We start from the raw sequence: 23,167 nt of genomic DNA on the forward strand, positions 1-23,167 counted from the left end.
AAGCTGTCACTGGAAACGCAAGCCAAGAATATCTCGGGGACATGCTTTGGAATACTGAGAACACTTAGGAAAGGCATCCACCATTGTGGAGGAGAGTGGTCATACAGGGACTGATCAACCGTTATCTCGATTATGGAAACTCCCTCTTCCTGGGAAGTCCCAAGTATGTTAAAAAGAGACTACAGGTCATCCAGAATGCTACTGCACGGACTCTTCAGACCCCAGAAACACCACTTGGCTGCTCCAGCCTTAGCTGCCCTGCGCTGGCTCCTAGTGCAGAAAAGAATCCACTTTAAGGCCTTGTGCATTGCCCACCGGGGAGTACATGGAAAAAACCACTGCTCATTCAGCAACTTCACTGCGTACATTCCCAGGAGGTCTTTTTGGTCTAGAAATGTGAGATGCGGTGGGCGCTCCTTCACATATCTTGCCTCCACGTTATGGAACTACCTCCCCATTAAACTCAGATTGGACCAACCCGAAACCACCTTCAGAAAACTCCTGAAGACTCAAACCTTTTAGCCTCTGGCTATTCCACAACGTAAAGTGCATCTAGCAAATGGGCAGGTGTTTGTCTTTAGCACTGGCAGGGCCGAATGGGTAGCTACACAGACAGCTAAAAAAAATTGTTGTGACTTTAGAAGGATTAACTTTAAAACAATAGTCACATTAGTATAAGTGCTGTACATGCTGTTAAATTACAAAAGAAACCCCCATCAAGTACCAGATCTAAAGTTTTTCATTCTGAAACATATTCAGAGCATCTTTGGAGCATCAAGTAAAACCTCTGAAAAAGATGGCACTCCATTTTAGCATTTGTTTTGAATTGTAGACATCAACTCGTTCTAGATTTCGGGTCAGTACCTAGGTAATAGTCATCACTTTCTGGGCTTGGAATTGAATAGTTTTTTTTTTTTTCTCGACTCAATAGATTTTGGGTTGCTTATTTATTCTGTTTGATTGTATTGCTCATACTGACAGTTTAAACATTAATAAGTACTTTTTATATAAAAATAATATATAGCATAAAATGTATCTTGTTCATTATGATAACATACAAATCCATTATTTAATAGAGCTGTTACCCTAACATTAAATATCCTTACTAACAAAATAACATCCTACATAGTGTAGCATTTGCATAATACATAGGCCTGCCCGCCACCTGACCTACTTCCCTCCTGTCCCAAGAGACAAGAGGTTGTCTTGATTAGGAAAGGTAATATAGTGAGTACAATTGTTCTTATTGTGCAGATTGGCCAAGGTGTTTTTGACACACTTCCAGTGATCAATAGTTTCATTACTCAAACCAGAGATCAGCAGGTATACCTTTCCACCACTTTCCCTTTGGAACACAATACACTCCACAGCAATGTGTCATACAGTTTTGTTCCCCAGTAAGCACATTCGGTGTAAGTAGTCCCCCTTCTGAATATTGCACCATGCTTGGGATGGAGTGTGCCCAGCCTGTAATTTATACATAGAACTGTCTTGCTTCACTCAAATTAAGTCTGTGGTTGCTTATGACTGTAATCCCTAGCACTCCGCACATAGAAGTGTTTGTGGCCACCAATATAAATTCAGCTTCTCCCAGATATTCAGCTAATCTAGAGCATACTCCTTGTAGAAAAGCTCACTTGTGGCAAGATTACCCAGAAACTCCAAGGGAATTTGCTCTAGATTAGCATCCCATCTCAAATATTTCAATGTCCATCTCTTTTTCTCCCTTAATAAAAGCAAGTGGACTTCTGTGGTTGGCCCAGATGTTTTGGCATACCACCCAGGTTTTGAGAGAGAGCTCATGATGAACGCCTCCGTAAGAGACACACACTAAAATCCACCATATAGGGCCTTCTACTTTATCAGAGATTACATCTGTCTGGTCAGTCGCACAGCTACCGGACTATAACAGAGAGGGTGCTCTCTGCAAAGTCCCTCTTTCGATTAAATTACCCCTATATTATCTGATAAATTTAGTTAAGCCAGATGCCAATGTTGCAGTACTGTCTCTTGGTAACCACCACGGGTTTCCAGATTAGTTTATGGTCTACTAAGACTACCGAGTAGGTGTAACTGGAGACTATCCCTGCCTCGGCTGCTTGAAAGTGACATCTATAGCTGGTCCCGTGCTTACCAAAACACATGAATTTGGGTTTTTACACCTTCACGCAGAGGCTGTTCAGTATCTCTCCAAATTGGCAGTCGGATCACCAAAGTTGTTTCTGTCGCCACCATGTCATCAGCAGCAAATCATGAGGAAATCAAAGTGATAGTTGGAATGGTTGTATGAATCCCATAGCCTGGGTATTACATTGGCTGCATTCCTGTGTATTGTTTTTTGGCACCTCAGACGGGAAGCAGCCATATGAAAACCCACCATAGCCCTGCTCCAATAGGAACCCTGCTTTCCGAACTGCGTGCAATTCTCTGAACGGCAACGTAAACTATCTCACACTGGTTTCAGCTTATTTGGGTCTCATCAGTAGGGTGCAGCTTGAGTACTATATGTGCCATAGGTTAGGGTGACTAGGTCCTGTAACCCAAACACCAGGACACTTCACGGATAAATTAGGACTTGGCGTTTGCATCGAGCCGGAGGCATAGAATTACTTCATTAACAGCACTCACCAACATAGAGAACATAGACAGTGAGGCACAAAAAAAAAATAATTGAAATTTTGGTACAGGATTTTTCTGTGTTAATGTAAGTTGCTTTCTGCTATGGACTGCTAACTAATTTTGTACTACAACACTGGAACCTGATTTCCTCTCCATTCACTAGACACCCTTTTGAAAAACCAGGACATGTACTAATTGTTCTGAAATTTGCTGGGCACCCTAAATCTGGGAATCCTGGTTACCGAGCGTCACCCTTTTGATAAACCCCAAACAGGCCAGAAACACCCTGGGATTGCTTGTGTTCCCCTTCAAAGGGAGCCCGGTGTGCAGTTTGTGCTGGACAGTTCTACTGGAGTGGCCCAAAGCTGATTGCAAGTGTCTGGATTCTGCATGAAGTTGAATGGTGGGCAAATAAAACATTAACTGGATTACGACCCAAGTAATTAGCAGTGACTGAGATCAATTCAAGCATTCCATTCATCACTGTTTTTTAGTTTTCATCAGCTGAAAGCACAGCTCATATGGTTTCACTTCCCAGCCTTTGTGGAAAATGTCCCTGCTCCTCAACTAAATGAGCAATCAAAATGTTGAAGAGTGGAGGGCCAAAACACAACCTTGCCTTACTCCTGCAGTGCTAAATACTGGCCATTACAACTTCATGATACCATTGACCTAACTCCCTTAGTACATTGCCTCTGATATGCCAATCATCGAATGAGGTGTACCCGGGGTTAACATTTTGTTCCATTAATGGGGTGCAAGTCAAGAAATATACACAGTCCAAAAATCTACTCCTTCACAGGACAGGGTCACCTGCATTGTGCATAGTCCGCGTCCACTGTCAATCCCTTTTGGTTTTGTTTTCGCAAGATCCGTTCCTAATTAACCCAGTCCATCACATAGACTTGCAGAGTATCTATGAGTAATGTAGTGAAGAGTGATAACATTTACATGGGTTTGCACATTCTCCCACTTCTTATAAATAGGTATAGGTGCTAGTATGGCCCCGTTCAAAAGACCAAGGAAAGGGGCCAGGTTTGTGTCTGTTAATATGGAGCCCCAGAATGCTTATTTTTATAATAATTCCATTTTCTAGAAACTCAATAGATTCATGGTAAGAAAGCATCACTGACAAATAAGGTTCTGCTGTTTATGATGAGTCTTTGTTTTTGTGGTTCTTTCCACTTGGTCTTTTTGTCATGTGGTTGCCAGAATAAGCAAACCATAACCTCTAAAATAGCTCAGCTCAGGGAATGGAGCGCTTGTTGCGAGATCCATGTTAAAACTGCAACTTCCACAGTGTGGTCCAGGCAGTCACTTCTTTCTGTTTAGGTCTTTTAATAGCTTAAAAATGATCTGGGTAACATATGTTATTGGTAATTGAAACTTCTGTTTACAGTGTTGTGAAATGTTAGCAACCACTATATAAAAGTACATTGTGTCCAGCTCCGGTATGGAATACTATGCAATTTGAGGTTTTGAAAAAGGCTGTATTGCTGCAGTGGTAGCTAGAGGTTTTCTCTGTTGCCTTCTGCTTTGCCTCTTACCAAAATGTTCCGGAATGTTGACGTAGTGGGGCAACAAAGGCTACTAACTTTGAATGCTCATGGCCAGGATGGCTGATGTAACTGCACATGTGGCCCAACACAATGTATTTGAATCTGTGCACGACCTTTAATTCTGCATCAGAGAATCTCATGTAATGGTAACAAAACAGCATTTTTAAATGCATAAAAACGGATTCCTTTCTACAGCAGAATATGGACTTTAACAGTTCACAATTATGCCCATTTAAACTTAACAAGCGTTTCCAGTTCAGTGGGTCTGTCCAAGCAAGGACCCTCACTCTAGTCCGGGTAAGTCACACACAATCCAAATTATCCTGTGCCCACCCTCTGGTCACTTGGCACTGAGCAGTCAGGCTTAACTTAGAAGGCAATGTGTAAAGTATTTGTGCAATAAATCATACAATAACACAATATAGCCCCACAAAAATACACCACACAGTGTTTGGAAAAATATTTATCTGGATATTTGCAGGTCAAAACGATAAAAGATGCAATAAGAAATTGTAGAGATGTCACTGAAAAGTGATTTGAAGTGTCTTAAGTCTTAAAAAAGCAAACAGTCTCTTTCAAGCACAAAGTACCTGGTTTGGAGTGAAAAATGTCCGCAGAGGAGGAGATGCATGGAAAATGGTGTGTGCGTCGGTCTCTCCCCTTCACACACAGACTTGAGTTGTTATTTTTCACACGGGGAAGACGTTGCGTCGATTTCCGGTGCGCGGACAGTCTCCTCTGTGGGTTGCGGGGTTTTCAGACGCCCCGGGGTCTGTGCGTGGAATCCTGGGCTTGTTGTCCGGGTGCGCGTCGTTCCGGGGGGCGGTGCGTGGAATCTTCTTCTCGCAGCAGGCGCTGCGTCGATTTCCTCTCTGGAAGTCGGGCGGCGTTGTCCAGGCGGGCCGTTCGTCGAAGTTCCGGTCGCACCACAGGTGCCGCATCGATCTTTTCCTTGCGAAGTCAAGCGGCGCCGTCCTGGGTCGGCGTGCAGTGAATTTTTCACCGCGGAACAAGCTGTGCGTCTAATTTTTCGCCACACAAGGAGTCCAGTTGAAAGAAAGAAGTCTTTTTGGTCCTAAGAGTTCAGGGAACAGGAGGCAAGCTCTATCCAAGCCCTTGGAGAGCACTTCTGCAGCAAGGCAAGAGTTCAGCAAGGCAGCAGGGCAACAGCAAGGCAGCAGTCCTTTGTAGAAAGCAGTCAGGTGAGTCCTTTGGGCAGCCAGGCAGTTCTTCTTGGCAGGATGCAGGTTCTGGTTACAAGTTTTCTTCTCCAGGAAGTGTCTGAGGTGGTAGGGCAGAGGCCCTGTTTTATACCCAAATGTGCCTTTGAAGTGGGGAGACTTCAAAGAGTGGCTTAGAAGTGCACCAGGTCCCCTTTCAGTTCAATCCTGTCTGCCAGGGTCCCAGTAGAGGTGTGTGGCAGTCCTTTGTGTGAGAGCAGGCCCTCCACCCTCCCAGCCCAGGAAGACCCATACAAAATGCATATGTATGCAAGTGAGGCTGAGTACCCTGTGTTTGGGGTGTCTGAGTGAATGCACAAGGAGCTGTCAACTAAACCCAGCCAGACGTGGATTGTAAGGCACAGAAAGATTTAAGTGCAGAGAAATGCTCACTTTCTAAAAGTGGCATTTCTAAAATAGTAATATTGAATCCAACTTCACCAGTCAGCAGGATTTTGTATTACCATTCTGGCCATACTAAATATGGCCTTCCTACTCCTTTCAGATCAGCAGCTACCACTTCAACAATGTATGAGGGCAGCCCCAATGTTAGCCTATGAAAGGAGCAGGCCTCACAGTAGTGTAAAAACGAATTTAGGAGTTTTACACTACCAGGACATGTAAACTACGCAGGTACATGTGCTGCCTTTTACCCACACAGCACCCTGCTCTAGGGGTTACCTAGGGCACACATTAGGGGTGACTTTTATGTAGAAAAAGGGGAGTTTTAGGCATGGCCAGTACTTTTAAATGCCAAGTCGAAGTGGCAGTGAAACTGCACACACAGGCCTTCCAAGGGCAGGCCTGAGACAAGTTAAAGGGGCTACTAAAGTGGGTGGCACAACCAGTGCTGCAGGCCCACTAGTAGCATTTAATCTACAGGCCCTGGGCACATACAGTGCACCTTACTAGGGACTTATAGGTAAATTAAATAGTCCAATTGGGTATGATCCAATGTTACCATGTTTAAAGGGAGAGCGCATATGCACTTTAGCACTGGTTAGCAGTGGTAAAGTGTGCAGAGTCTAAAAACCAGCAAAAATGAGGTCAGAAAAAGAGGAGGAAGGCAAAAAGTCTAGGTATACCCTGCAGAAGGGCCATTTCCAACATATCCCCCTTCCAGCCTAAAGCCAGGGTAGACTAATCAACACTCTGATGGACTTCCCTGCTTAAGGCGACAGAACATGGACAATGGCCCACTACTGCAGGGGCACTTGTCAGTTCTCCGCCTTTCTGAACTCAGTGAGGCTTCTTTGTCTATACTCTCCGGGGCCACTGAACTGGCCCATGGGGAACCCTTCTCATCACTTGAGAACCCCCACCTGTGAAGCTCCTAATTTTAACATGCTCACAGATGCATCCCAGTATGCAGACAGTACCATCATGGCCAACAAAGTGATGTGGCCCGTTCCATTCCTTGGGTCTGACTTCTGGCCCCAACCCAGGGAAAACTCTGCCCATAAGGACAGAAACCAGCAGACGCTACTGAGAGCTGTCAGTGTCATGAGCCAGGCCCCAGACCATCCACTGCTAAGTGGAGACCCTGAGAGGGGCAGTTGGATGAGCTTCTCCTCCAGCTGGGGGTCTGGTAGGGAGCTCCCAAGGGGCTCCTGAAGCATCCCAAAATGGGGGGCAGTAGCCCCAGGGGTCTTGCACCCATTCCACATTCTGACCAGTTCAGGGGTGGGTCCCTGATACCGGTCACTCAGCCCAGGGTCTGTATCCTGAGGTTGAACAGAGGACAAGGGTGAGTCCTTCCTCACTGTGCCTCCACATCTGGGCTCACATACCCTTCTCTGGGGAGTGGTACTGCCAGACATCTGAACAGTCAGGGCACCCTTAGGGGTCAACCCTCTCAGCTCTCCTGACACTAGGATAAACTCATTCCCCAGAATGCAGTCAGTGGGCAGCTGGGGACTAACTATGACCCGCCTCTGGGTCATCTCCCACTCTAGGGACACCCGGGCAATGGGGCGGAAGAAATCTTCTCCAATGGCTGGAGTCACTCTACACACCTGTCCGGTGTACTGCTCTGGTGACACTAGTCTCTCCACAATCATGGTAAGACTACTCCCTGTGTCTCTCAGAGCGGTGACTGGGACCCCATTCACTCTCACCTGGTGGAAGTGACGACTCCCACCCTCCGGGATCACCAGTTTACCCTCTGAGTCCACCTCCCAACTAAAGGAGATGAAGACATTGTCTACGACCTGCCCCTGGGGACTACTTTCCCCTAAGGCCACATGGGCCACCCCTGTGGAGGTCCCAATACTGGGTGATTTCTTTGGACAGACAGAGTCTCCCTTCCTGTGTCCTAGCTGGGAACACTCAAAACGGCGGGGTTGGGAATGGAATGCTTTGGGCCACTGCCCCCCAGAACCACCACCCTGTTTCTCAGACGGGGCATGGGACCCCTTTCCTCCCCCCTTACTCTGGGACTTGTCTGGGTCATCTCTAACCTCCCCCTCACTCTGTCGGGCTGAACCGGAATCACCCTTCTCTGGGTCACTCCCAGATACCTTTTTGGACACTGGTGCTAACCCAGAGGTCAGCCTCCTCAGCGAGCTTCCTGGGATCAGTCAGCTTACTATCTACCAAGTGCTGGTGCAACTCTGTAAAATAAATACTTAGTATATGCTCTCTCAGAATCAAGTCATATAACCCTTTGTAATCATCTACTTTGCTGCCCCACCCACATCCATTCAGTGCCTTACTGGAAAAGTCAAAGAAATCTACCCATGTTTGTGTGGATTGTTTGGTGCTGTCCCTGAACCTCTGACGGTATCCCTCAGGGGTCAGCCCAAACTTGGCAAGTAAAATGGCTTTCTGAAGTGGGTATGTGTTTTGATCCTTTATATCCAATGTGAGAAGTGTGTCCCTCCCCAATGGTGGCACATAACCCCACATAGCTGTACCCCATTGCCCTTCAGGAACCTCATGAGCCCTTAGTGCAACTTCATAAGCAGCTAGCCATTTATCTATGTCATCTCCCACCACAAAACTGGGCCCCACATTTTGGAGTATACAAACCTTCTTCTTTCCAGCAGGTCCTGTCTGTATGCTGCCACCATTACTGCTGGACTCGGACTGTCTTGCCTTGATCTCCAGCTCCTTGAGACTCAGTTCATGAGCCAACAATAGTTTCTTTTCAGGCAAAGCTCTCTCAGCTGCAGCTTCAGCTCTTTCAGCTTCCATCTGTTTGGCTGCTCTTTCAGCCTCAATCCGTTTGGCTGCTCTTTCAGCCTCAGCTTGCTTGGTGTCTCTCTCTGCCCTCCTTTCCTCCTGTTGAGCCTCAATTTTTAGCCTTGCCATTTGCAACTGAAACTCTCTCTCCTCTCTCCTTTCCTCTGCGGTCAGGCTTTGATTAGAGACACTGCTCCCTGGTTTTGCAGGGGGCACAGTTGCAGTGGTAACATCCACTGATGGCAATAAATCCTCTGGGGGGCCATCTTCTGGCTCCCCTTCCTCCTCAGCACCCTCCTCTGAATGGGCTTCTGCCCAGGCCCTCAGCGCCTGTTGAAATTCCTCCTTTGTGGAGGCACCTTGGGTGGGTACTCCCATCTCCCTGCAGAACCTTTTCAGCTGTTTGACAGTGTATGTCTCCAACAGGGCTAGGTCAAAATTTCCTGCTTGAGACCCAGCCAGAGACATGTTGAGTGAGGATTTTGGTCAAAAAATTGTCAGGAAAAATGAAATTGCAGAAAGGAATATAAAAATCAAGTTGACCTTCAACTGTGGGTAGGTAGTGAAATACTTAGCTACTGTATGTCACTGCACAAATACAAGTCCTATCCTCACTGCTGATCACCAGTGTTAGAAATGGGGTCTTTGGTTGGCAGTCAGGTTACCCCCATCCAAGCAAGGACCCTCTCTCTAGTCAGGGTAAGTCACACACAATCCAAATTATCCTGTGTCCACCCTGTGGTAGCTTGGCACTGAGCAGTCAGGCTTAACTTAGAAGGCAATGTGTAAAGTATTTGTGCAATAAATCATAATATAACACAATATAGCACCACAAAAATACACCACACAGTGTTTGGAAAAATATATAATATTTTATCTGGATATTTGCAGTTCAAAACGATAAAAGATGCAATAAGAAATTGTAGAGATATCACTGAAAAGTGATATGAAGTGTCTTAAGTCTTTAAAAAGCAAACAAAGTCTCTTTCAAGCACAAAGTACCTGGTTTGGAGAGAAAAATCTCCGCAGAGGAGGAGATGCTTGGAAAATGGTGTGTGCGTCGGTTTCGCCCCTTCACACACGGACTTGTGTCGTTATTTTTCACGCGGGGAAGACGTTGGGTCAATTTCCGGTGCGCGGACAGTCTCCTCTGTTGGTCGCGGGGTTTTCAGACGCCCCGGGGTCTGTGTGTGGAATCCTGGGCTTGTTGTCCGGCTGCGCGTAGTTCCGGTGGGCGGTGCGTGGAATTTTCTTCCTCACGGCAGCCGCTGCGTTGATTTCCTCTGTGGAAGTCGGGCGGTGTTGTCCAGGCGGGCCGTGCGTCGAAGTTCCGGTCGCACCGTCGATCTTTTCCTTGCGTAGTCGAGCGGCGGCGGCCCGGGTTGGCGTGCAGTGAATTTTTCATCGCAGAGCAAGCTGTGCGTCTAATTTTTCACCGCACAAGGAGTCCAGTTGAAAGAAAGAAGTCTTTTTGGTCCTGAGAGTTCAGGGAACAGGAGGCAAGCTCTATCCAAGCCCTTGGAGAGCACTTCTGCAGCAAGGCAAGAGTTCAGCAGGGCAACAGCAAGGCAGCAGTCCTTTGTAGAAAGAAGTCAGGTGAGTCCTTTGGGCAGCCAGGCAGTTCTTCTTGGCAGGATGCAGGTTCTGGTTACAAGTTTTCTTCTCCAGGAAGTGTCTGAGGTGGTAGGGCAGAGGCCCTGTTTTATACCCAAATGTGCCTTTGAACTGGGGGAGACTTCAAAGAGTGGCTTAGAAGTGCACCAGGTCCCCTTTCAGTTCAATCCTGTCTGCCAGGGTCCCAGTAGGGGGTGTGGCAGTCCTTTGTGTGAGAGCAGTCCCTCCACCCTCCCAGCCCAGGAAGACCCATTCAAAATGCATATGTATGCAAGTGAGGCTGAGTACCCTGTGTTTGGGGTGTGTCTGAGTGAATGCACAAGGAGCTGTCAACTAAACCCAGCCAGACGTGGATTGTAAGGCACAGAAAGATTTAATTGCAGAGAAATTCTCACTTTCTAAAAGTGGCATTTCTAAAATAGTAATATTAAATCCAACTTCACCAGTCAGCAGGATTTTGTATTACCATTCCGGCCATACTAAACATGACCTTCCTACTCCTTTCAGATCAGCAGCTACCACTTCAACAATGTATTAGGACATCCCCAGTGTTAGCCTATGAAGGGAGCAGGCCTCACAGTAGTGTAAAAACGAATTTAGGAGTTTTACACTACCAGGACATGTAAACTACACAGGTACATGTCCTGCCTTTTACCCACACAGCACCCTGCTCTAGGGGCACCTAGGGCACACATTAGGGGTGACGTATATGTAGAAAAAGGGGAGTTTTAGGCTTGGCCAGTACTTTTAAATGCCAAGTCGAAGTGACAGTGAAACTGCACACACAGGCCTTGCAATGGCAGTCCTGAGACAAGGTAAAGGGGCTACTAAAGTGGGTGGCACAACCAGTGCTGCAGGCCCACTAGTAGCATTTAATCTACAGGCCCTGGGCACATACAGTGCACCTTACTAGGGACTTCTAGGTAAATTAAATAGTCCAATTGGGTATGATCCAATGTTACCATGTTTAAAGGGAGAGAGCATATGCACTTTAGCACTGGTTAGCAGTGGTAAAGTGCGCAGAGTCTAAAAACCAGCAAAAATGAGGTCAGAAAAAGAAAAGGATGAAGGCAAAAAAGTCTGGGGATAACCCTGCAGAAGGGCCATTTCCAACACTCGAGTTAGAGGTATTAGTGTTATAAATTCCTAACTGGATTTTTCTTGCCACATAAATTGGAATTGAAAAGTAAAACAGTTAACTTTAGTGAGCTGATATAAAGCGCCATGAGCATGAGCGCAAAGGAGAGGCACAAAAAGAAAAAAGTTTGCTCGCAGTTAAGTGTATCGGCAATCGTGCAATTATCCATGTAACGGGGTAGTCTGCAAGGCAGTAACAAAACCGCCACAAGGAAGAACAAACGCAAAGCATTTACCAATGATGATAATGGATTTTTGAAAGGCAAGCCCACGAACGAGTGAAAGTGATGGGTGTGTGGTGGACGTGGTTAAAAGCCCACAATACTTACAGCAGGTCAAAGCGCTTGGGCGCGATCTAAAAATTATCATTAAATCAACATTGCAGCATAAACCTTCGCTTCACTTCCTAAGTGCAAGGGAAAAGCATGTATGAGACGGAATAGGAATGCAGCCACTTAGGGAGCAGCACTGGAAAGCTTGAAACTAGGACCCTGCTCTTTGAAAGAGCTAGTGTGTCACCCATCTCTCAATCTTTTGATTGAAAAATAATGATCCCTACTGTTTATTCTGTCCAAACGCTAAAGGCGTTGAGGAGTCTAAGAGTAGTTTAGGACGATTCCTGTGATGCAGAACATTGATGAAAATCTAGACCGCTTTCTATCTGCATCATAAGATCTTCACTGATTGTCATAATCATTAAAATAAAATAGCAAGATTATCCCCAATTGCAAACTAAAGGATGGTAAAATCTCTTAGTGTAGCATCAAGATATGATGGACCCCAGCCTAGAAGCGAATACATTGATGATATGCGTTGTGTTGTGTTGGAGGTGGCATGCTCTGGTTGGCTGAGGCATGGCAAGTTGTCAAAAAATTGACCAGGCTTCATAATGTCATTGGTTCTGTCTAAATATATCTTTCTAACATATGTAGAGACTATTCTGCAAGAGATGCAGGATTTTTAAAGAATGCTGATGATTGACTTGCTCTATTAACACTACATTTTCAAACTACTTCAGAAAGTAATGAAGGATGAATTGTCATTCCCAGCCTTTTTGAATTAAAGAAATTGTGCAGGTTCCTGAAGGTGAAAGAGCCCGAATCTTTGCTTCCCCTGCAGCAGATGTATTTGCAGTTGAAAATGCGGTTCTTAAGACAATTGCTATGATGAAGCCGAAAACAAAGGTTCAAAAGTGGGCGTCATCAGTTTGTAAAGGACCACATGATCACAGAAATAGAGGTATAGCTTTAGTACTCCTACATTTACCCTTTTTTATTAATAAAAGTGGTGCATCCTTTGACCACCAAGTCAGTAGATTTAGGCCCATGATTTTAATTGAGATGGTTACAGAGGTGTATGAGTGAGCCCCCCCCTTGAGGGCATTGTGACTTGTGTACCTGCATTGTGCTATGGAGAACGTATAAAAGTAAAATAAAATAACATTGAGACTGGGAGGTAAATACTGTAATTGTATCACCATGTTAACGATGGAGAGACTTGTATGTGGATGACACCTGCTTCATCCTTTGTCACCTTTTTATATCCTTAATTTCTTGAGGCTCCGCTCCATCACTTTACTCTTCAGCGCCTCTCTCCATTGGTTGCCCAATGGACCCCAGCATGTCACAAAGGATATAGAATGGACTCCGTATATCCCTAGCCAAGAAGAGCAAGCTATCCCCATGGAAGCCAGGGGCAGTGAACATGAATTGTGGTCATTGTACTCACATTATCTGGGTCAGAGCTCTTAATGGCCGCAGGTACTGGCTCTTGTGGAAGCTAAAGTATTTCAGCATTGTAATTTTTGATCGTTCCACTTCTCATCATATTGACCTGGGTGGCCTTATAGATAGATGGGGTCTAGCCACACCGTGCAGGTCATTCTGTCTCTGAGAACCTGCAATATCCCTGTTACCTGCTGTGTAGTGCTCACAGTTAGCAAGTGTCATGTCTGCATGATTTGAGCCTCAGGGCCTTTTGGTGTCTGTTTCTTTCTGCTGTCGTCCATGTTTTTCTTGTTTGAATGTTGATGCTTTCACCGTTTGGGTGTATTTTGACACCGTAAGTTTCTGTGCAACATCTCTCCACTGTGTCCACATCCTGACCAGGTCGCTGTAGCCTATACCAGAATTTAGATAGAATTACCTAGTTTCCCAGTCTCTTTTTAGGTTGAGCATAGCAAGTGCTGCTTTTCCGAGGTGTTGGCATGTATCTGGACTTTTAACAGCCCCCACCTCATGCCCATCGCTACCACTCGTTCGTGGGAAAATCCTTTGACATTGGTAACTGCTTTACATTTGTCCTTCCTTGGGGAGGTTTTGTTACCGCCTTGACCATCACCCCGTTACATGCTTAATTGCACTTTTGCCGATAAGTTCGACTGTGAGCAAACTTATTTTTCCTTTTGTGTGTCTCTTCATGCCGATGTTCATGGCGGCCGTGGCGCTGTGAATCAGCTTGTTTATGTGAAACAGTTTTATTTTTCATTTTCAATTTATGTGGCAAGAAAAGTCCGGTTAGGAGTTTACAACACTAATAGCTCTAACTTGAGCAAACGCGAGACCCTTTGGATTTCAAATGCTTGTTTCTCAATGCAACTTAATTACACAGTTTGCATTGTTTTTTTAATACTAAGTGTTTAGAAGGATCTGCACCTGGCCTCTCTAATCACTGAGTCTTGGGGCCAATAGGAGACTGCCCCACTTCAAAGAAACCAGCCCTCCAAGATCTTCACTATCTGCAAGTGAAATTAAAAACCCTGTGTACCAACTTAAATGTTCCATAGCTAGTCAAACCTGAGATCAAGCAAGGCAAACTTGATTTTACCAGCAATGTTTAAGTGTAGGAAACACGGAGGGAGATCAATCCAGGTTCTTGGTTTTTAACTTTGAAACTAAATGTGTCCTGAATATAGGAACATCCCTACTCTGGAAGTGTTCAAGAAAAAAGTGAAAACGAGTCTGTTTAAAGCAGCTTTTCCTTCTTGTTACACTAGCTTTTATGGCTACTATTACCCTTCTCAGGTAGCGGCAGGTCTTCTACTGAGTCTAATACTGACCTTAGCCACCGGGCATGAGCCCCGATGTGAGAAAGTAGCCTCTTTCTAGCCTTGTTACCCCCACTTTAGGCCTGTTTGTGAGTGTATGTCAGGGTGTTTTCACTGTCTCACTGGGATCCTGCCAGCCAGGGCCCAGTGCTCATAGTGAAAACCCTATGTTTTCAGTATGTTTGTTATGTGTCACTGGGATCCTGCTAGTCAGGACCCCAGTGCTCATAAGTTTGTGGCCTATATGTGTGTGTTCCCTGTGTAGTGCCTAACTGTCTCACTGAGGCTCTGCTAACCAGAACCTCAGTGGTTATGCTCTCTCATTTCTTTCCAAATTGTCACTAACAGGCTAGTGACCATTTTTACCAATTTACATTGGCTTACTGGAACACCCTTATAATTCCCTAGTATATGGTACTGAGGTACCCAGGGTATTGGGGTTCCAGGAGATCCCTATGGGCTGCAGCATTTCTTTTGCCACCCATGGGGAGCTCTGACAATTCTTACACAGGCCTGCCACTGCAGCCTGAGTGAAATAACGTCCACGTTATTTCACAGCCATTTTACACTGCACTTAAGTAACTTATAAGTCACCTATATGTCTAACCTTTACCTGGTAAAGGTTAGGTGCAAAGTTACTTAGTGTGAGGGCACCCTGGCACTAGCCAAGGTGCCCCCACATTGTTCAGAGCCAATTCCCTGAACTTTGTGAGTGCGGGGACACCATTACACACGTGCACTACATATAGGTCACTACCTATATGTAGCTTCACAATGGTAACTCCGAATATGGCCATGTAACATGTCTATGATCATGGAATTGCCCCCTCTATACCATCCTGGCATAGTTGGCACAATCCCATGATCCCAGTGGTCTGTAGCACAGACCCTGGTACTGCCAAACTGCCCTTCCTGGGGTTTCACTGCAGCTGCTGCTGCTGCCAACCCCTCAGACAGGCATCTGCCCTCCTGGGGTCCAGCCAGGCCTGGCCCAGGATGGCAGAACAAAGAACTTCCTCTGAGAGAGGGTGTGACACCCTCTCCCTTTGGAAAATGGTGTGAAGGCAGGGGAGGAGTAGCCTCCCCCAGCCTCTGGAAATGCTTTGTTGGGCACAGATGTGCCCAATTCTGCATAAGCCAGTCTACACCGGTTCAGGGGACCCCTTAGCCTTGCTCTGGCGCGAAACTGGACAAAGGAAAGGGGAGTGACCACTCCCCTGACCTGCACCTCCCCTGGGAGGTGTCCAGAGCTCCTCCAGTGTGCTCCAGACCTCTGCCATCTTGGAAACAGAGGTGCTGCTGGCACACTGGACTGCTCTGAGTGGCCAGTGCCACCAGGTGACGTCAGAGACTCCATCTGATAGGCTCCTTCAGGTGTTAGTAGCCTATCCTCTCTCCTAGGTAGCCAAGCCCTCTTTTCTGGCTATTTAGGGTCTCTGTCTCTGGGGAAACTTTAGATAACGAATGCAAAAGCTCATCCGAGTTCCTCTGCATCTCTCTCTTCACCTTCTGCCAAGGAATCGACTGCTGACCGCGCTGGAAGCCTGCAAACCTGCAACATAGTAGCAAAGACGACTACTGCAACTCTGTAACGCTGATCCTGCCGCCTTCTCGACTGTTTTCCTGCTTGTGCATGCTGTGGGGGTAGTCTGCCTCCTCTCTGCACCAGAAGCTCCGAAGAAATCTCCCGTGGGTCGACGGAATCTTCCCCCTGCAACCGCAGGCACCAAAAAGCTGCATCACCGGTCCCTTGGGTCTCCTCTCAGCACGACGAGCGAGGTCCCTCGAATCCAGCAACTCTGTCCAAGTGACCCCCACAGTCCAGTGACTCTTCAGTCCAAGTTTGGTGGAGGTAAGTCCTTGCCTCACCTCGCTGGGCTGCATTGCTGGGAACCGCGACTTTGCAGCTACTCCGGCCCCTGTGCACTTCCGGCGGAAATCCTTTGTGCACAGCCAAGCCTGGGTCCATGGCACTCTAACCTGCATTGCACGACTTTCTAAGTTGGTCTCCGGCGACGTGGGACTCCTTTGTGCAACTTCGGCGAGCACCGTTTCACGCATCCTCGTAGTGCCTGTTTCTGGCACTTCTCCGGGTGCTACCGGCTTCAGAGAGGGCTCCTTGTTTTGCTCGACGTCCCCTCTCTCTGCTGGTCCAATTTGCGACCTCCTGGTCCCTCCTGGGCCTCAGCAGCGTCCAAAAACGTTAACCGCACGATTTGCAGCTAGCAAGGCTTGTTGGCGTTCTTTCGGCGGGAAAACACTTCTGCACGACTCTCCACGGCGAGAGGGATCCGTCCACCAAAGGGGAAGTCTCTAGCCCTTTTCGTTCCTGCAGAAACCTCAGCTTCTTCTGTCCAGTAGAAGCTTCTTTGCACCCGCAGCTCGCATTTCCTGGGCATCTGCCCATCTCCGACTTGCTTGTGACTTTTGGACTTGGTCCCCTTGTTCCACAGGTACCCTAGATTGGAAATCCACAGTTGTTGCATTGTTGGTTTGTGTCTTTCCTGCATTATTCCTCTAACACGACTTCTTTGTCCTTAGGGGAACTTTAGTGCACTTTGCACTCACTTTTCAGGGTCTTGGGGAGGGTTATTTTTCTAACTCTCACTATTTTCTAATAGTCCCAGCGACCCTCTACAAGGTCACATAGGTTTGGGGTCCATTCGTGGTTCGCATTCCACTTTTGGAGTATATGGTTTGTGTTGCCCCTATCCCTATGTTTCCCCATTGCATCCTATTGTAACTATACATTGTTTGCACTGTTTTCTAAGACTATACTGCCTATTTTTGCTATTGTGTATATATATCTTGTGTATATTTCCTATCCTCTCACTGAGGGTACACTCTAAGATACTTTGGCATATTGTCATAAAAATAAAGTACCTTTATTTTTAGTATAACTGTGTATTGTGTTATCATATGATATTGTGCATATGACACTAAGTGGTACTGTAGTAGCTTCACACGTCTCCTAGTTCAGCCTAAGCTGCTCTGCTAAGCTACCATTATCTATCAGCCTAAGCTGCTAGACACCCTATACACTAATAAGGGATAACTGGGCCTGGTGCAAGGTGCAAGTACCCCTTGGTACTCACTACAAGCCAGTCCAGCCTCCTACACCCGACTACTGTGGAAGAAGACCGGGTCAGTTATGATCTACGTTGAACAGGGTTGTGTAACTTTGTAGATCACAGTTGAGTTCCCCCCACATCACATTGGGACTTTACAGTCTTCTTGCTGCTGATACATTAAGTGCTCCCTTGGGGGAGCACCGCTGCTGTCAGAATGATGGTAGAAGCGGGGGGGACGGACCAAAATTATATCGGACTTGCATACATGCCAACATTTTAGAAGATGAAAGTGGGAGATTTTTGAAAAATAATCAGGAGAATATATTTCTCCTATTGACGTCTATTGATGGGGAGCTCATTTAAAACGGGAGACGACCGAAATAAAGATATTTTCGGGAGTCTCCAACCTGAATCGGGTCTATTGACATTTATGGATTTAGAAGATAGCACTGTTTTCATCTTAAGCTGAATAGATCCTGCTATGACTTTGTGAGTGACATATGCACCAGTGTTTTTTGCATTTAAATAATTAAAAGCTTAAAGTAAGCATTGACAAAGTAAATAGTTATTAGTTCGGTATCCTAACCATGCTGCTTTGGCACATCAGAGTAAGACACACAGTAGGCATCCACCAGTGGTGAATGCAGAGTACTGTAGTTGGAAAGTTGTCCCTCAAGCAGCTCAACGCAAATTCAAATTGGAGGTGAAGGGATGTAATCAAATCGGCAAGGTCAGTTAGTTGAGCCATGATTGAAAGTGTCTCAAGCCATTGACTAAGAGAGTCTATTGGAGAAAGCCAGTGGGTGAAGGGGGCAGGTTCAAAGAATGCTCTAAGTATATTTGTAGGAAAGTGCCCCTTTATGACATGGTAACCCCACTTTTTGCCTGGCACTCGATGCAATTGTGACTGAAAGTGCTCTGTGTTGTGGCTAATCAGGTCCCCAGTGCCAGATCTCGTTCCCTAAAACTGTGCAATTGTTCCCAAATTGGCCATACCTTTTGCACCCCTATGAGTCCCTAGTAAATGGTACCCCTGGTACCTAGGGCATGGGTACCAAAGAGGGTGCCCATGGGCTGTAGGATGTATTGTGCCACTCTCAGGAAACCCTCACCTAGCACATGCAGACTGTCATTGCAGGCCGCATATCTTGGTGCAGCTAAAAAGCGAAAACACAACATGGCACACGGCCTGTGTGCCGTGTCCCCTAACACTGCATGCAACATATGTAAGTCACCCCTATAGCAGGGCGTATAGCCCTAATTCAGGGTGCTTCATATTGCAGATGAGGACATGAGAAGAAATGCCCCCGCTGTCTTTGTTGATTCTCAGACATAGTGAGTGAACAGGGAAACCATTTTAAATACATGTGCTGAACACTAGTCAGTACGAGTTCCCCAACTACATGATAGCTTAACTTAAAATAGGGATGTTTGGTATCAATATACTGAAACACTCACTGATTCTAGTGATGGATTTAGTAATACATGCACCCATAGGGCACTTTAAGTGCCCCCAGAAAACCTACCAAACATTTACCCTTGTGCTGGCTGTCTAAACCTAACTAGGCTGCCGCCACTAGGCACGTTTCTGACCCCAAGGGGGAGAGCCTTTTCTATTGGGTGGACAGAAACAAAGTCTGCCCTGGCAGGGTTGTTAGCTCACCTTTCCCAACAGGATGACCTGCAAATCTGCATTCCAGGGCAGGGGCCTAAAAAGAAGCCCACAAACCTTTATATGTAGATCTTGCTTCTCTCAAAGGAGAGGGTGCCGACGCTCTGCCCAAGGGCCCATTTGGCACCTGGACAAGCGGGAAAATTAGTAGTCAGAGAAGTGTGCCCGCCTCACAGGTCAGTCCCATTCCTACGGTGAGCTGCCTGATGTGGACACAACTTTTGAAAGTCTTCCATCTTGGTGATGGCAGAACTAGGAACTCTGGTTTACGATTATCCCCGCTTCCTGCCAGAAGTGGTCATATAGGGGGTGTAGTGGCCCCAGGGGTAAGTAGACCATTGGATACTACCCTGCACTCCCCTAAATGTCCCTGAATTCAAGATTTAGGGGAGGCCTTGGCACCAGGAAATCAGATCCCGCTTATCTGAAGGAGGACACTCCAGAGACTCAAAGCGAGGACGGAAGGCCAGTAACTCACTGGGCGCCAACCCTGCCCGCCTCTCCTGCTAACTTCGACAATCGTGCCAAAGTTGCCACTTCCTCCGGTTGCTGAAACTTTTAAAAGCCCGGGAAGACTGTCAGCCTTCACCCCAGCACAATGAAACTTCCAGTAGCGGAGTTGCTCCCCCGGCATCTTTGCAGGCATCCAAGAACAACTGAAGAGAACTCTGGACTACCAAAACCACCACCAGACAGCACCACTGCACTGAGCCTCCCAAACCATGTTGAAGTGGGCCAACGGCCCCAACGTGGTCCCCAGCCTCCCAAGAGACAAAGCCCATTGTGGGTTTCCCCATTGCAACCTTCACTCAACGCTTGCAATCTCTTTGTGCATGCCCCCCTCAACTGCAACTGCCTCCGGTGATGTTAACCCTGACGGTCCACTGCACTTCTGAACCCGGACACACCGGACTGCGTAGAAGAGGATCACTGGTGTCTCTGCATCCCCCAGGCTCGTGAGACTTGAGCCCACTTGTTGGTTCACCCGGATTGGTTCCCCAGTCCACGGCTGCAGCCTGTTTCTGTGGGCCACATCCACTGCGACCGCCACCGGTGACGGACACCCAATGGTCCAAGAACCCGCTGCACCCGGACGCTCTGTACCAAGGAGAAGAAGACCACTGGTGTCCCTACGTTCCTGAGCATCCCAAGACCTGAGCCCACTCAATCGCTCACCCCAAGTGGACACTCACTTCTAATCTGCAGCCTCTTTCCAACCAGAGCGATCCCCATTGGCTAACATTGGGCACCCGACGCTATACTACAACTTTGCACCAGGCTGCCCCAGTGCTCCCTGGTGTGACCTACTGGTGTGGTCCTGACCCTTGCCCAGTACTTACCTTAAGTCTTGGAGATTTGTCCAGTAAGTCGCTGTGCTCTACCTGAATGCCATATTTGTTCCTCCATAGGATAACATTGCAGCTTTCAAGAACTGTAAAGATTTCTCTTATCAAACATACTAGCTGATCGTATTGCTTCTGGTGCCAAAACTTATACAAAGATTCTTTTTTTTTTTTTTGGTAAATTGGTGTGGATCTCCTTATTGAGTCATGTCTCATTTATTGACCGTGTATTTGCAAATGTCTGACCCTCTTCTCTGATAAGTCTAAGGCTGCTAGACCACCCTAACCCTAAAGGAGTACTTTTAGATTGCTAGAGCAAGCCCTGACTACTAGTAAGCGAACCCCTGGACTCTTTGCATAGTAGATCTCATTTTGATATACCCTAAAGAGCCAGCATCCTACAATATTGTTAGTAGTGGGTCTGTTTGATAGCTGCACAGTCGCAACCAATACTTACAGAGAGGGTTTGTGTTGGAAGCAAAGACTTTGAAACAGAAGCAGTCAGTACCTGAAACAGAGGAAGGAAAAATAATCTAGCTTCATAGCTACTCCCTTTTCTTGTTTTGATCCTTCCACATGGTCTCCTCCTTGTTACAGAATTTGGTTACTGATATCAATTCTCCCTTGTAACAGCCAGCAGCAGAGGGAAGGCATTCACAGTGTTAGTTTATGTGACAGACAATGTCTTTTTTTGCATTCATAACTAACTGTTGTTGGAAACTCTGCCAGGTGGCAGTGGGCCCAGACATCACTCTTCCTGAAGAAACTGTGATTTCACTACACCACCCAGAAGAAGAAGAAGAAGAGGATGACGACGAGTTCAGTGATGACAGTGCAGATACCAAGGACGAGAAGACCAAGTTCAAAGGTAAGGTCAATTATGGTTCACCTAAGGCAGAAAATAAGTGGTCCTACACAGATTAGCACAGTGAGGCAATCATGAGTTTTTTTTAGTGGGGGAAAACTCTAAATGTATTGGATTGTATGTGGTGCAGCATTTGTGCATCTGATGCAGGGAAACGCTAAAGGGTTTGAGATTGATTTCATGTGGTTCATGAGTGCAGCTAATTTGGCATCTGTGTATGGGAATTGCTGAAAGAAGGCTTGATGTAGACTTTATAAGGTGAAAGTTTACGCTCACTCCAGCATCTGGTAATAGGGGACACCCTTGAAGGATATATTGCCATTTTTTTAAATTGTGTTAATCGTAATGGAGCAGTTGCCTTATTCAAATGGTGAATAGTGTGTAGTATAGATATTATAAAGTTGTGCCCTTGGGTACCTTGAACATGGCAGTTGTTCATTGCTGTGCATACAGGTATGGTTCACGGATTAAACTGGAGGGTGAGCAGCTTTGTGCTTTAGTTTGATTTCAAATAAAGAGCGCAATGTCCCAGTCTCCTCTTCACACCTACTTTCTTCCAAATTATTAGTGAGTATTTGTGCTATGGAGTGACTCTTTCTTGAGTAAGTTTGATATCCCATTTTCTCAACCATGCTTTTCACTTTATTTCCACAGTACTTGCACAGCTTTCTATTTCCTGGCTAACAGCAGTACTCTTCCAAGTTACATCCCCTTAGCTTTACTAGGACATTTGTGTGCTTACCACTCCCTTTTTCCGTTTTACCTCTAGATTGTTGTTACTGGAATTGGACCAGCTATGCTGGATGCAGCAGTTTTCCTGTGATAAGGGAGTGTTTACTCCTAAAGTGTAACTTCTCTTTCAGCTTACAACGCAAACGAGGTTGGATTAGAAGGCAGAGGTTACACCTGGAAAGCTGCAGATCTCATTGAAGACGAGGTAGAGGACGAGGATGATGAAGCATTGCGGAGGAGCCTCTGGGGTGAGTTTCCTTTTCTGTGGGGACTTTTACAAATTTGATCAAGTTAGTGTGCCTCTGCATTGTTGTGCGCCTGTGGATTTTGTAGTGTTAGTATTTTTTCCACATCATTTAGGCATGTGTCTAAGGCAGAACCTAATTTAAGGAATCAATTCCCACCACATATTGAGCTTCTGGATAGACACAAATTACAGTAAGGTAAAACTCGCTACACACTTGTCCTGTAGCTTTTTAAATGTCTTCAAACAGGCAATCTTTCCTGCCGTCGTTAATTTCCCTTCTTGACATTTAGAGGTGTCATTTGCTCTCTTGGGGGGTCATTCTGACCCTGGCGGCCGGTGACCGCCAGGGTCACCGACCACGGGAGCACCGCCAACAGGCTGGCGGTGCTCCCGAGGGCATTCTGACCGCGGCGGTTCAGCCGCGGCCAGAAAGGGTAAACCGGCGGTCTCCCGCCGGTTTACCACTGCCCATGTGAATCCTCCATGGCTGCGGAGCACGCTCCGCAGCCATGGGGATTCTGACACCCCCTACCGCCATCCTGTTCCTGGCGGGTCTCCCGCCAGGAACAGGATGGCGGTAGGGGGTGCCACGGGGCCCCTGCAGTGCTCATGCCCATGGCATGGGCACTGCAGGGGCCCCCGTAAGAGGGCCCCGCAAAGTATTTCAGTGTCTGCTAAGCAGGCACTGAAATACGCGACGGGTGCAACTGCACCCGTCGCACCCCTGCAACTACGCCGGCTCAATTCTGAGCCGGCGTCCTCGTTGCAGGGGCATTTCCTCTGGCCCGGCGGGCGCTCTTTTGGAGAGCGCCCGCCGGCCCAGAGGAAATGTCTGAATGGCCGCCGCGGTCTTTTGACC

The 23,167-nt window shown here is 46.8% G+C and overlaps 1 protein-coding gene across 1 annotated transcript in view; it reads left to right on the plus strand.

The window, feature by feature from the left end:
* Window positions 1–23,167, plus strand: part of EIF2B5 (eukaryotic translation initiation factor 2B subunit epsilon) — an 88,528-nt gene that overhangs the window by 36,748 nt on the left and 28,613 nt on the right. Inside the window, exons 9-10 of the mRNA XM_069212936.1 lie at window positions 21,194–21,332; window positions 22,193–22,309. Coding sequence (XP_069069037.1) covers window positions 21,194–21,332; window positions 22,193–22,309 — 256 coding nt within the window. The remainder of the gene's footprint in view (window positions 1–21,193; window positions 21,333–22,192; window positions 22,310–23,167) is intronic.

This window comes from Pleurodeles waltl, chromosome 11 (assembly GCF_031143425.1).
Source record: "Pleurodeles waltl isolate 20211129_DDA chromosome 11, aPleWal1.hap1.20221129, whole genome shotgun sequence".
Classification (NCBI taxonomy): Eukaryota; Metazoa; Chordata; class Amphibia; order Caudata; family Salamandridae; genus Pleurodeles; species Pleurodeles waltl.